Here is a 13,949-nt window from a genome sequence, read left to right on the forward strand (position 1 = left end):
AATATTTGGATCAGCTGCCCATCAACCAGTTGCTTACCCTCCAATAATGATTACATCCAGGTTTATATGAACACTAACTAGGATTTTTTTTTAAACTGCTTCCTCTGCTGGTGTGGCTATTTACCTGAATATATACCTAGGCCTAGTGGATGTAAAAAATTAGCCCTAATAATCCATGTGATCATACACGGTACATGTGAGCCTTGGTTACTGCCATGGTTTCTTCCTCCTCCAGCTCTGAGAGAGTTTTTCCTTGCCTCTGCACTCACTGGAGTTTCTGTATTGTATTTTCAGTGCTTTGTCTGATTCTTTGTCCTGCAATCACATTTCTGTAAAGCTGCTTTGCAACAACATCAGTTGTATAAATACAATTACAAAGCTCTGTATAAATACATTTAGTTTGATTTGAAAGCTTGAGACATATTTTGGGTTCTAACCCATACAAACAACATAAGGATGAATAAGAAAATGGTGAAGCACTGTTTAAAGGACCTGCTTATCTGGATGAGCTGAGAGATACAGAAAAATCACTGCAAGGAAAAGAAACCTGTTGCCTGACGTGCCAGTCTTGTTACAGGAATTTACAGAAGTATGATTCAGTTTAGGTAACATATTCTGTACTTCTCTAAGCCAGGGGTGGGAACAAGAGCTGTTGTTTTATGGTAAAGATTCTATACAGTGCTGCTTTAACTTATTTTACAATCTTGTTTTCAAAAAATTATAGAATAATTATAGAATAAGAAGAAAATTCGTTTTCTGAGAAAGAAATTACATTTTTTTTTTGTAATCTTTGTTATTGTGAGACAGAATGTTAGATACTGTATATTGATTCCATTGGTTACAAATGTTATTGCTTTTCATTTCTTGTTGGGTCTTGATTCTGCCACTAAGCAAAAGGACTACATTTAAAATACCTTTTTTTTTAAACATTTTTTATAAAAAAAGTAAACCGCATTTTCAGTTTCCAGTAAACAACATCCAAAATTGAAGGGGATATATGTTCAGTGTGCAACCTCTTGTCCATTTTTTTCCTATGCTGCAGCATGGTGCTGGAGGAACGTAATTTGCTCCACTGTGTTTTGTACACAGATGGAAAGACAATAAAAGCCTCTTATCCTGACTTGCCTTGACATTTCCTGATAATGTCTAATCATTTTTCCACTGTGAACCTAAGCAGATTGAGAATGTACAATATGCAGCCTCTGTAACGGCCTCACGCTGGGAGATAAGCTCAGCCTCTCCAGTAAAGTGACTGGCCACTTACAAAGAGCATCGGTGCCAGAGGGTGAAGGGGAAAGAGAGATGTACTCTACTGCCCATTGACTGTGGCAGGCCAGGGGCTCTTGTGAAGCTCATGTCCTCTCTAAGCCTGGCACGCTCTGAAATTATCTACCATTCTTCAGACTGGCCTCGGACTTGTGCATCTACCTTGATCTAATCTGGAGTGTGGAGGGAAACTTTCCTGCTGCTGAAGTGACCTCACATTGCCTATTACTGGTCTGCTTATTTTTTACATCAGATTGCTTAGGAACTTTGAAAAGAGGGTATGAGTAGTTGTGCTGATTGATTAATTAAAATTAATTTGATTAATTACGATTAATCACAGAATACTCTCGTAATTAATCACATTTTTTGTCCTCTAATATACTGTGCATTGTCTCTCAGCATGAAGTGTGCTTTTTTTTTTTTTACAATATATGTTAGTGGAAATCATTTTTTTCCCCCATGATTTCACCAGAAGTCAATGATCCAGCATGTCATGATATCAATAATTTAATATGTGCTTCAATAATCTGAGTAAAATAAAGGGTATTTGGTAGATATTATATAATCAATAATCTGGTAGATGCAATGTAAATGAGAACAATTTTTTTTTTTTTTTTTTAAGCAGCAAGAAAAAATTACATTGACATTGCACAGAACATTTTGTTAGTGACTATTGCACATGTGTACATTCCGTTATCAATGCTAATTGATATGTTGTCTACCTCTACTTTCGGACCATAAATTCATGTAAACATTAATTTACTGTTTCAAAAATGTATAGAGGATAATGGTAGTATTCTGAAGGCACTTACACATGTCTTAAATGCTGTTCTGCAGTTTAATTACAATATTAATGTAACATATGAAATTCTTCTTGGCAAAAGTTTGTTAAAGTCTAAACACTGTAGCAGGATCAGTCTAGATGCCCTAATATAAGATGTAAAGGTGTATTTGGCTGAAACTAAAAGTGTAAAGAATGTTTTTGTATAATCTCTTTATCGTGACATGTGGTGATGATTATTCATGGAGGTATTGGAGGTGTGGTTATTAAACCTGTAGCTCTGGTGTAGCTTTAACAGATTTAAACCTTTAGCCTTTAGAGATTGTGGGAGGGTTGATAAGTGGTCAGCTTTTACCCAAATATGGCTGGTTTCATCAGCCATTAAAATCCATATGAGAACCCTTTTAGGAGTCTGCATTCCTGTCTGGTGAGAGATTTGACACTGAGGCCTAATGCAGTATTTCCATGCTGTGTATATCAGTGTGTAATTGATGGGATTGGCTGTGTGTATTCTGTGTAACTACAGTAAAGAGTAATGACGGCTGACGGGAATATGAAGATGATCATCAGCACAGCAAACATTGCTAATGTAAGAAGAGCAATTAGATGTGATGGATAAACTGGAGTGTCTTCTCAGGAAGTTGTCAATATGAATGTGGTACGATCCTTCCTTTCTTTTAAGATAAGCTGTTTCTTCAGTAGCGGCTAGAGTCTATGATTTATACCTCAAGCCTTTGAGTCTAATTGAAATTCATTCTGTGGCATCAGCCCTGCAAACAGACATAGAAACTCATATTTTTGAGAGGGAGAAGAAGGATATTGGCACAGCCAGAGGCTCTATTGTTCTGTTTCTTTTCAAACCCAATCCGTCAGGAACCATGGCAGGTGCTGGCAAGTGCTTCCAGCTTTTGTTTCTGTGATTTGCAGTCAGATGCTCTTCCCTCTCTAAAGTATGGAGTCCTTTTGACTCCTTTAATCTCCACATCTTCACAGTTGGAGATAGATTTGAGGATGAGTAGGGCAATGCTGTAGATCTGACTTGTGCTTGGGGTCAGTAATGAGTAACTGTGTTTCTGTAGGAGTGCTGCAGGGATAGGATGAACCTAAGAATGCAGAGTATTTGACTATGAGGTCAGTTATATTTTTTTCTTTCACAATTGATTGAAATGTGTGTAGTGGGAATTGTGGTGTATTTTAAAGAGTGTTTGCATCCTCAGTATCAGCAGGTGGGGGGGTCATTAAAGTTTTTTTTTTATACACAGTACCCTTCATTACATGTTAAAGCACTCTTAAAGTACTTTTTTGGAAGGAAAAAGTATGTGAACCTTTTAAATTTGCTTGTTTTCGTAAAATGTGAACTGATTTTTATCCATGTAAAGGGTATTGGCAAATTTAATGTGCCTAAAATAATAATGTTATGATCATTCATATCTTCATTGAGAACGTTCATAAAAATTAGTGAAAAAAGTGTGTGAACTCTTCTAATCTTAATGACCTCAGGTCTAGTTGGGAGGTGTGGAATAGATCCGTCCTGTGCCAAAAATACTTTTTGGAGGGTCTATGATCAAAAATGGTTAATTTACATAAAGTTGAAAATGATTATAAAGTTATTTTAAAGACCTTAGAAATTCACTATTCTACAGTAAGACGAACAATCTACAAATGGAGACAATTTGGGACTGTGGCTACTCTGACATGAAGTGTACACCCAGTCAAAATTACCCCAAGAGCACAACAGAGACTCATCAATGAGGAAAAAAAAACAACCCCTACGTGATAGACAAATATTTGGAAGCGTCACTGGTACAGGTTACAGGTTGAGTCCAAGGGTTTACTTACTTTTTCCACTCTCAGTTTGAGATGAATTAATGTGTTCAGTAAAGACCTGCAAGATGTTGTATTATTATTTTAGGCACATTATAATTGTCAATACTTTTGACTAGAATGGAACTCAGTGCTGGCGGTTCTCATATTTTTACATTCTCACATTTTATGACAAAGTTTTACATACATTTTCTTGCCACGGTCTATCTATACCTCATACTGTAGAACTACCATTTACAAAAGCATCTTTCAGACTGTGACAGTCAATATAAACAGTATTTACATGTATATTACATCTTTATGTTTCATTTTGGACTTGCTCTCGCTCTCCAGGACTTCATCACAGCACTGAATCAATATTGTTTCCTGACCCAGCGTCAGCCTTGTTTACATAGTATTAGCTGGCCATGTGCTCGTCCAGCAGGAAGTTATGGGTACTGTGCCACCTGTCCTTTCCTTTACCTCAAACAAGCACACACACTTTTACCCTCTCACTTATCTCATCACAAACACACACACACACAGTATCAGCTGGGCTCCACACAGAGGTTAATTGAGGTGAAGACCTTTCTCATGTTGCTCTGAAGCTGTAAGGCCAGAGCAGCTCTCAGCTCACAGTGAAAAGCTGCCATCGTCTAAGGACATCTGAGTTACACAAACACACTCTTGGCCCTCATCTGCAGCAGGAGATGTAAAGGAGATTATTTGTATTTCCCCTGATCCCCAAAGTCAATGTGGATTTATGTACACTATATGCAGAAAGATATTAATCATTCACAGTTTCTTCCATATCAGTGGTATTAGAAAAAGAGTTTATATTGCGTTTGTTAGAGTAACTGTGTCTAATGTCCAGGAAAGAACTTCTGCTAGATTGCATTCATAGATGAGCATTAGTGGGGTCAGAATCTGGATGATCACCACCACACCTCATCCCAAAAGTTATGAATGATGCACCCTCATTTTAGAGGATACAGTGGTATGGGGTCTTTATGTCGATGTAGGCCATGCCTAGCATTAGGTATAGTGCCAATAGCCTAGTGTTTATCTGTTCCAGAGTCCTATGCTATTGGCAGGACTTCTCTATAGAGAATAAACAGGCTGTGTATGTGTGATAGAGACATTTGAATATCTGTGTCAACAATTAGTGCACATTTAAGTAGCTGAATGTATTCAGTTGAAGGAGTGTCCATAAACAATTGGACATATAGAGCAAGAAAAACAAAGCACTTATACTGCTTATACTGATAGAATTCTAATATTTGGTTTTAGGGGTGTAACGGTACGTGTATTCTTTGCAAAGTGGGTCACGGTTCAGTACACGCAAGCGCACACAGAATACACTGTACATATGCAGTCTATAAGAGACTTGTGGAACCAATGAACGGAATGCGAAACTGATATTCACAGGAGTGATGCACCCGGAAAGTGTAGCTGTAGCACTGTTGCTAGCATAGCTAGCAAGTTTACCTCTGAGCACATGGGCTGGAAACAGTGCACCGGAGAGTGCAGCCTCAAGCACAGGATCTCATTTTCTCTCTTTCTCTTTCTCTCTCACTTTCATTTTCTCTCTTCCTCTCACTCTCTCTCTCTCTCATTTCTCATCTCTCATCTATCTCTTCATTTTTAAGTGATAGACACCACTAATATAATTTTATTTTGACAATTTAATGCTGATATTTCTTAAAAAGAACTGAAATGCATCCATGTGTAGTTTAATTAGTTAAAGTAATGCTGTTGTTTGTGTGTGTAATAAAGCGCCACAATCATGCTCATTGTTTGTTCGTTCCAACAAGATCTAAAAGATGAGGCTCTCATAATGACCGTAGGAGAGAAACCTGGTTTCAAGCATTTAATAAAAGTCCTCAAGCCCCGTTACAACATTCCACCCCAAAAAAAACAAACATGGTTATAATAAAGATTCATTGTTCTTATGAAACTAATAAAGGTCAGGCTATACAGAATGCCCAGCCTCTTTATTTTTTTTTACACCAAACGTACTGAAAATGTACCGAACAGAGAGCTTTATACCGAGGTGAAAACCGAACCGTGAATTTTCTGTACCATTCAAATCAGTTAAATTCAGTTTTATTTATATAGCGCTTTTTACAACAAAGGTTGTGACAAAGCAGATTTACAGAGAAAAACAGGTCCACGCCTCTTATGAACAGCACCACAGAGATGCCAATTTTACGGTGACACAGTGGCAAGGAAAAACTCCATTTAAGAGGAAGAAACCTTGGAAGGAACCAAGACTCCCCAGACGAACCCAGACGAACTCAGACGAACCCATCCTACTCGGGTTGACCATTACACCCTATTTGGTATACATCCCTAACTACATCATCATCTATTATTTAAGTAGTGTAGAAAACTCATTACTTGGGCTCTTTAAATAAATGTATACATGACTCCTCTTCAGAGCAGGTGATTTCTCCTTAAGCTAATGTTCTCCACTTTCAGCTGTCCACACATCACACCTGATCCACGTTTCTCTCTACACATGACTCATCTCTGTCTTCTGCTTCAGAAGCAGGATGTCTGTCAGCCGCCTCATCCTGGCCGGGGGGCATTGACACCCATCCTAACAGCTTTATCTCTTACCTGAGTGTCTGATTACAGTTTTCTTCAGGGAGACACAAACCTCAGATGAACACTCATCCTCAGAGTGACGTAAATGCACACTCCTCTCACTTCCTCTGCATCTCCCAGCCTAAACAAACCTGCATGGAATTGATTTTTACTGGTCCTCGATCGATTTTGCCTCCAAACTTAAATTTGTTGAAACATCCTTTTTTTTTTTTTTTTTTTTTTTTTAAGTTAGCTAGCATGCTAATTACCAGTTTTCTCCTCTGCTGAGAGGAGCTAACACACCATTTAAAGTGGTTGACCAGCTTAGCTCTTAACTATTAAAGTATATGTTTTAGTTTTGTGGTTTAGCTGTTTTTTTTTTTTTGTTTTTTTTTGCTGTTTTACTGTTTATGGAGCAAGTTAGTTAAGTTAGCAAGTTACTCCACCCATTTTCCAAAGCTACTTGAAAATAAACTGTAAATGTCTTCTGTGAGTGTGGCCTTAGGCTAATGTTCTTCAGTAAATGATGGCCTTTCAGAGCCAGTTACAATTTTTGGGGATTTTTCCAAAAGGCATTCTCCAACATGCCACACCAAAAACAGAAGACTGTGATTAGTTATTTTATGTCAGTGCTGTCAGTTCTTGATTACCTTAAGCAGGGAAAGTCACCAGACACTCAGACAAAAATCTTATTTGGCTTTGGATTTGGATTTTGTTTTCAATGAGGCTACCACACACAAGTTGAATTGAAAATGTACAAATAACAGTAACATATATTTTAAAATATAATAATGAAGTATGATTCTTTTGATGGAGGGCACACCTGTCCTTTGATCTTTAAGGGTAAGGATTCTGTAATAGTTGAGAAGTGTTGCAAAGACATGCAGCGTAAGGTTAAGGAGGCTGCATTAACTGGCACTTCTGCTCCTAGTCGCTCAGATTTCACTGAGGTGAATGAATTGGAATCCCAAGAACGTGCAGTCCCCTGATCAGGTATGAGATGATGCTGAACAGGAGAAATTAAACCCAGTTGGTTTGTCTGGCTTAAGAGAGAAAGTAGAGCATCTATTCATGTCCTTAAATGATCAACATTCATCATCTTTGCAGTGCAGATGTTGAGCAATTGACCATGCCGTTAACAAATGATAGTCACGGTGATAGCTGGTAAAAGCTGTTGGGTTATGATGAATTGCTAATAAGCGTCATGTGCAGCCTCCTTGTGTGCTCCATATGTCCTGCAGTTTAGCTTCAATTACAGGTGTCCTTTAGCGTGGCGGCTAGCAGCTGGAGGTGAGAGAGCAGCGCTCTTCCGAGAGGAAATTGAAAATGGATGTGTGATGCATAATTGATGGATTTAATCCCAGCTTAGAGGGAATACCTTTGCTGTGGGAGTGTTTGTGTAGCTCAGTATGGTTCTAAATGACTACAAATAGACCAGAGACCTTATCTCACCTCACCTCCCTCTTTTCCCTTTTCCCTCAGTCTCCAGGGCACAGCTTAAATGCTTGGCAGCCACACTGTCATAACTTAGTTTCCTTAATTTCTGTTTGTGTCCTCTGTGTTCCAGATAACCACACTGATAAATCACAAAGACAAGCTAAAGAAGACAGAAAAGACACTGCGGGCCATTCAGAAGGTTGGCCAGGCGGTCAGTGTTGCTGTGGGCCGCTTTGTGGCTGTGGGAGAAGCAATTGCACTAGAGAATGAAGAACTAAAGGAAGAGATGGGCCATGCCTGCTTTGAGGCCCGGAGAGCAGGTCTGTATCCTTGAAACATTGGTTACTCTATTTATTTCATGTATTCATTCCAAATGCTGATGCCAGATCAACTATTGTTGCTGTAAAGTAAAAACCTACTCTTCAAAATGGCAGCATTATAGGAGAAAGAGGAATGCCTTCTTAACTTTCTGTGGAAGTCAATGTAAAAAAAATGACTCTTTTTGTCATTTTGAAGCATTTCTGTTGGTCCAGTCATCATAGAATTGGTACTTAAAGAACTTAACCTGACAGAAAAAAATATGTGGGGCCACAACAGTGTTTGAGATTCATTTTGTCAGATTTATGACCAAACACTCTCAAGAAAACTACTTGACATTCAAGGGCCCCTTTAAATGATGTGTCCTCAATTGACTACATTTTAATGAGATTTTTATTTTTCATCCATGGTCACACATGCTGTTATTTACCAACTATTCCAGACACTGCAGAGATTCAGAAAGCCTTTCATTTGTGCAATTTGTGTAAGTGGAGTGATGTTCAGAGAAATGGGGTGATTGCATCAAGGCTCTCAGGGATCCACAGAAAGGGGCTATTAAGAGAAGTAGTAGTGTGAATATTCAGTGTCTTCCCACTCTTTTTGTATGTAATTGTGCCAGTCTGAGAAAAAGAGAGTGGTGTGGCTTTTTTCCTGCTATTGTGGGAGGTGGGCTCTCTACCCTTCTCTCTCTAGCCCTAAAGAGCAGCACTAAAAATACCCCTCAAACACTCCATGTCTTCATATGTCTCATTCCATTATTGCCCAGTTCGCCCTGAGAGCAGCACACACATAGCAGGGGGATCTTTCCACTGAAACCGGACATTTGGGAGGCGTTTAGACTGCAGAAAAATAAGATTTTTTTTCAAAAAATCCTGGACTGTCTTCCTGTGAAAAGTTTAAGTTCCTTAAGTAACTTTTATGAGTTCTTTATTGTTGTAGTAAAACATGATAAAAAGTACTTGTTACTGATTTCTGAGATCCAGAAATTTTAACAGTTTGTCCAAACCCCCTTCAGACTGGGTTACACAGGGCATAATTTGGCCCGATAAATCGCCTTTTCCACTTGTATCCAGGCTCAAAATAGCTTTTTCTAGAATCCGGAGAGCCCTGACATTTAAGATGAGGCATTAATAACTCAAAAAGTGCAAAAGAAACTTATTAAAACCACTGTTTACATACCATAATGCTAGTTTTAACTCCATGTGCCTCCATCACGGTACTGATAATGACATAAGTACCATAAATACATATACAAATACATGCCTCCACATGGTGGAGCCTTCAAAAAACCTTTAGTTTTAGTCAAAAAATCTGCATTTCCAGATTTAAGAACTCCTAAAAGCTTCTCAAGAAGAACTTTTAACAGGGAGACAGCCACAGACTTTATCAAACAATCCCTGGAGCCTTCTCTCCACTCCATCAACTGCTTCAGACCAATTTATGTTCCATCAAGATGCTCACAGCACTACCTTTAAAATGATACAAAAGACATGTTAAAATGTAATTTGAGCATTCGAAGAATATAACCTGAGACACATCTGTACAAATCCAATTGTAATCACATTGCCAACCACTTTCAAATCTGGTTTGAGTCAGATTTTTAAAATGTGCAATTTCTGGCTCTCCAAACTATCAAAAATCAATCTGGATATTATTTGATACACCAAAATTCATATGTGGCTTGGCAGACTAAATATAACCTTTTTCAGACATGCCTCCTGAAGCATCCACAGTCGTGCAGTAGAGTTTACTGATTGAAAAAATACTGATATAATCATTTACTGTGGGCATAAGTAGTTCATATTTATATAACTGTTCCTCAGTGTTCATTTTTTTGTAATTAGGCCACCAACCAAAGAATGAGAGGATTACTTAGTCCTCTGCAAACTAAGCCAGTTCCTGGCAGAAATAGAAGCTAATTAAATGAATTTGTGTGCATGTGTCAAGGCATACAGCAATGGTGAAGTTGGAATTCTAAACTATGTTTCATAACAGTGTATAAAGACCCACATAAACTGTTTCCCCCTGCCTGACTGTTCTCTCCTCAGCTGATGCTAATCCTGATTCCATGTGATGATAGCGTACAGTAAATACAGAGAGCTGCAAGCTGATGTTCTCCTCTCCTGCACCTCCCAGTGAGAGAGACCTGCCGTTACCGGCATTAGAGTGGCTTTAGCGTTAGCCAGCCCACTCCCCACAGCGCTGAAACACGCAGCCATGCGGTTAATCCTGCTGCTCATTTCTCTGCCTGTTCACACGAAATGAGCAAAAGTTTCACACTAAGCCTGGTGGAACAGGTGGGAAAACTCTCTGAGGTCCCGCTTAGAGGAAATGGTGGAAATTAGAGACTTGTTGCGTGTGATAAAGGCTCTGCAGTAAGATTGTACATGAAAGGATCTAGGCCAAGAGGTCAGAAATCCTATATGTCCCATTCTGTGCAGTCATGAGTGGGCAGTTTCTTTGTTGATGGCTGGATGAATGAAGAATAGATGAATAGGCAGATACAGTAAAATACACAAGAGTTTTAATACATCCTGTCTAATTACTACTGGAAAATGAATGGAGATACTTTAAGCTCCACCCATTGCTGGTACATCTTTTTCATAATCTCTTTGTATTATCTTCATTGCTGTTAGAATAGAATGCTCTGGAGATGCAAGTTTTGGGCTGTACATTGTTCGTTGCTGTGATAGAGCTCCAATAAATACATATGCCTGAAATGAGTGGAGAGGTGTTTGTGGTTCAGTGTTTATCCTCCAATACTCCAACACAACATCAGCCACCTGACCTCATTAGTCATATATATGTACAGTACCCGTCAAAAGTTTTAACACGCATCCTTTTTTTGTATTATTACAACGTTAATACTGTTCCTTTATAGTCTTTTATATGCAGTAGATTAATATTAAATACTATAAAGGAACACATTCAATCTATGAAGGAACACATGCAATTAGTTAGTAGACAAAAAAAGTGTTTAGCTTTAAACATCTGACATAAAAACCCAACCCAGGTGATTTGGGACGAGTTGGAACCAGGAAAAAAGGAAATGTAACAGAAAAGCAATACGTGCTCAGGATTTCTAGGAATTCCTTTTTAAACAGTTCGAGAACCATTCCAGGATCTCAGGGCCAATGAGGATGCTCCCTCTTCCACATTCACTTTGTCTGTCACTCACTTGCTCTGTTTTGATTGCAAAAAAATCTGCAAACCAGTCTGACATTTAATGTCCTGATTTCCTGGAGATTGTAGAATATTTGCAGACGTCCAGAAATGGCTATCAGTAGTTGCTTGAGAAGTGGGATGTCTGCTGTAAAATTCAGCATGTGCAGACAGTACCACAAGATGTGAAATTTTCGTGAAAGTTTCTAGGTCACATTAAAAGTCCTGCAAGAGAGTGAAAATACATCATGAAAAGGCAGAAGATGTCGATTATGATGTTTAATGTATCCACCTTGAGTCAATGTAAACAGACAGCTAGCTCTGCTGTAAACCTTCAAACCTCTTGGTGGTGAGCCACTGCTGAACCGTTCTTTTAAAGGACATCAGCGCTGAGGTCCTGGACTTTCACTCTGGGCAGGCAGCCTCAGGCTTTGTCCCTTTATAGCAGCGCAGCACACTGACGGGACCGGGCCGGAGTGGCAGCCATTCAGACCAGCGCCCCAGGCTTTTCTCTTGAGCCGCAGAGGGGATTCGGTCTTAAACCTCCACAAAAGACTCCCCTTTAAAGGCACAGAGGTAGAGGAGAATCCCTATTAGAAGCAGGAATGTATCAGTAGGAAGGATAACAACAGAGCAGTGATTGTGCATAGCTCAGGCATTAGGCTGTTGAAAAAGGCTGTGGAGTGTTCACTGGCTGCCTGATTTGGCCCGTACTGCTGCATCTTTTTAGCACGGGGTGGACTGAATGATGCAGCCGCTCAGAGGATCTGGCAGTGAACGAGCTGCCGGATGCAATCACAGCTTCAGTGTGCTGTCTTTTGTAGAGCATATCAGTACAAATACTGATTTGTAGCATTTTTCGAAGAAAAAAAAAAACTGTCCCTCACTCCAAAGTAATTTAAAACAGATTTCTTCATCTTCATCTTTCTTTAACTCTTTAACTTTTTGTAAGGGCTGTCATGCTCACTGATTGTGCATCTTGTATATTTATTTTCATTTAAAAGTGGCATTTATTTAAGATCATAAGTTGTTCTCTAATTTATAAAAAGTTAGTAATAATTTGTTAGGAGGACAAAAGGCTCAGACACCGTTTTACAGGCCTGTCTGCATTCTTGCTATTTATTTAAGATTGTAAGTTGTTCTCTAATTTATAAAAAGTTGGTAATGATTTGTTAGGAGGAAAAAAGGCTCAGAACCCGTTTTACAGGCCTGTTTGCTTCCTTGCTATTTTACTTTGAAAGGAATAGGCTAAAACTGTTTGCAGCAGCACTAAAATTGGCTAACTAAACTTTTATATCAGCACAATTTTAACACTGTATTCAAAACACTAATTATTCTTGAATCTTATCAGATAGTGCTGCACCTTTCTTCTCCTCGTCACTCTGTCAAGCTGATGCAATTATAGCCATGCAATTTAGCTTATAGCTTCGCCCCACTGGCTTTTTTTAAATATATTTTATTTGTTCATTTTGTATTTTCCATAACAAACATCAACAATTAAATCACAAACCCCAACCCGACAACCACACATACAAACCACATAAAACAAAGGGAAAGGAGAGAAGAAAAACAAACAAACAAACAAACAAACAAAAAAAAACAGCCCGGCTCACTTTACTGTCCCTTGAAATAGTCCATTACGAGTTTCCAGGTTTTGTTGGGATGTTGTGCACCCTGGCCATGACTGCGTAAACGTTCCATTGAGGCGAATGTAAGCATCTCAGACAACCAATGGCCCCACTGGCTTTTACTGGGTTTGATGTGTGTGTTTTAGCTTTTGCAAGATGACACAACAAAGTGTGAGACTCATAATATGGCACACACTAGGCTGATGAAAATACAGTTTTACATTGTATTATAAATATGTATAGATGTTTTTCATATCTGGAGTGCTGAAGAAGAGAATGTTCTAAAGTTAAAAATGGATTATTTATATGTATTTGACAAAAATATACCTTTTTTCATTAGCTGGGGATGGTGTTTTGTCCTCAGAACAACTTAAAGGCTGTAATTCTATTGAGTGACTGTTTCCTATTGCTTTGTTTTTCTTTTATTTGCCAGCATGCTTTTCTCTAAGAATAGCAGTGCTCTTTTATGACGGGGGTCATCATGCCCTGACTCCATATGCCAACTGGTGGCTCTGCCACCGAGTCTAAAATAAGCCAGCCGGCTGAGCCCATGCATCTGGGCAGGGTTGTGCCTCCCAGGCCTGTGAGAATACACACAGATGAATGCCTGCTGCTAACATACCACAGTGAAGAACATCCAGTGAGGAGTGGCATGTGGAAAAACATTGAAACGTTGAAATGTTATTTAGCAGCCTGTATATCCGTTCAAATCACTGCAAAGAAAGAGTTGCCTTGGCCTTGGGTGACTATTGTTTCTCATACAAGGACAGCAAAACAGAAGTATATTTAGATGTGAATGTTTACGGGTTGGTTTTAATGGGTGTCTGTGTGGAGAAAGAATATAATGCTCAGTTAGAGAGTGAAGGAAAATCCATCAGCTGGGGAACAGTAACAGTAATGATGCACTAATGAGAGGGTTCAGATGCTGTGTGTTTGCTTTTTTTAATCTGTTTGTTCTTTGTTTG

At 38.9% G+C, this 13,949-nt stretch overlaps 1 protein-coding gene across 3 annotated transcripts in view; it reads left to right on the forward strand.

Annotated features, from left to right (window-relative positions):
• The window catches only part of ctnnal1 (catenin (cadherin-associated protein), alpha-like 1), a 72,052-nt gene that overhangs the window by 29,433 nt on the left and 28,670 nt on the right, over positions 1-13,949 (forward strand). For all 3 annotated transcript variants that reach the window (XM_049475402.1, XM_022683214.2, XM_022683215.2), the window contains exon 2: positions 8,007-8,196. In XM_049475402.1, coding sequence (XP_049331359.1) covers positions 8,007-8,196 — 190 coding nt within the window. The remainder of the gene's footprint in view (positions 1-8,006; positions 8,197-13,949) is intronic.

Source organism: Astyanax mexicanus, chromosome 3 (assembly GCF_023375975.1).
Source record: "Astyanax mexicanus isolate ESR-SI-001 chromosome 3, AstMex3_surface, whole genome shotgun sequence".
In the NCBI taxonomy this organism is placed as follows: Eukaryota; Metazoa; Chordata; class Actinopteri; order Characiformes; family Acestrorhamphidae; genus Astyanax; species Astyanax mexicanus.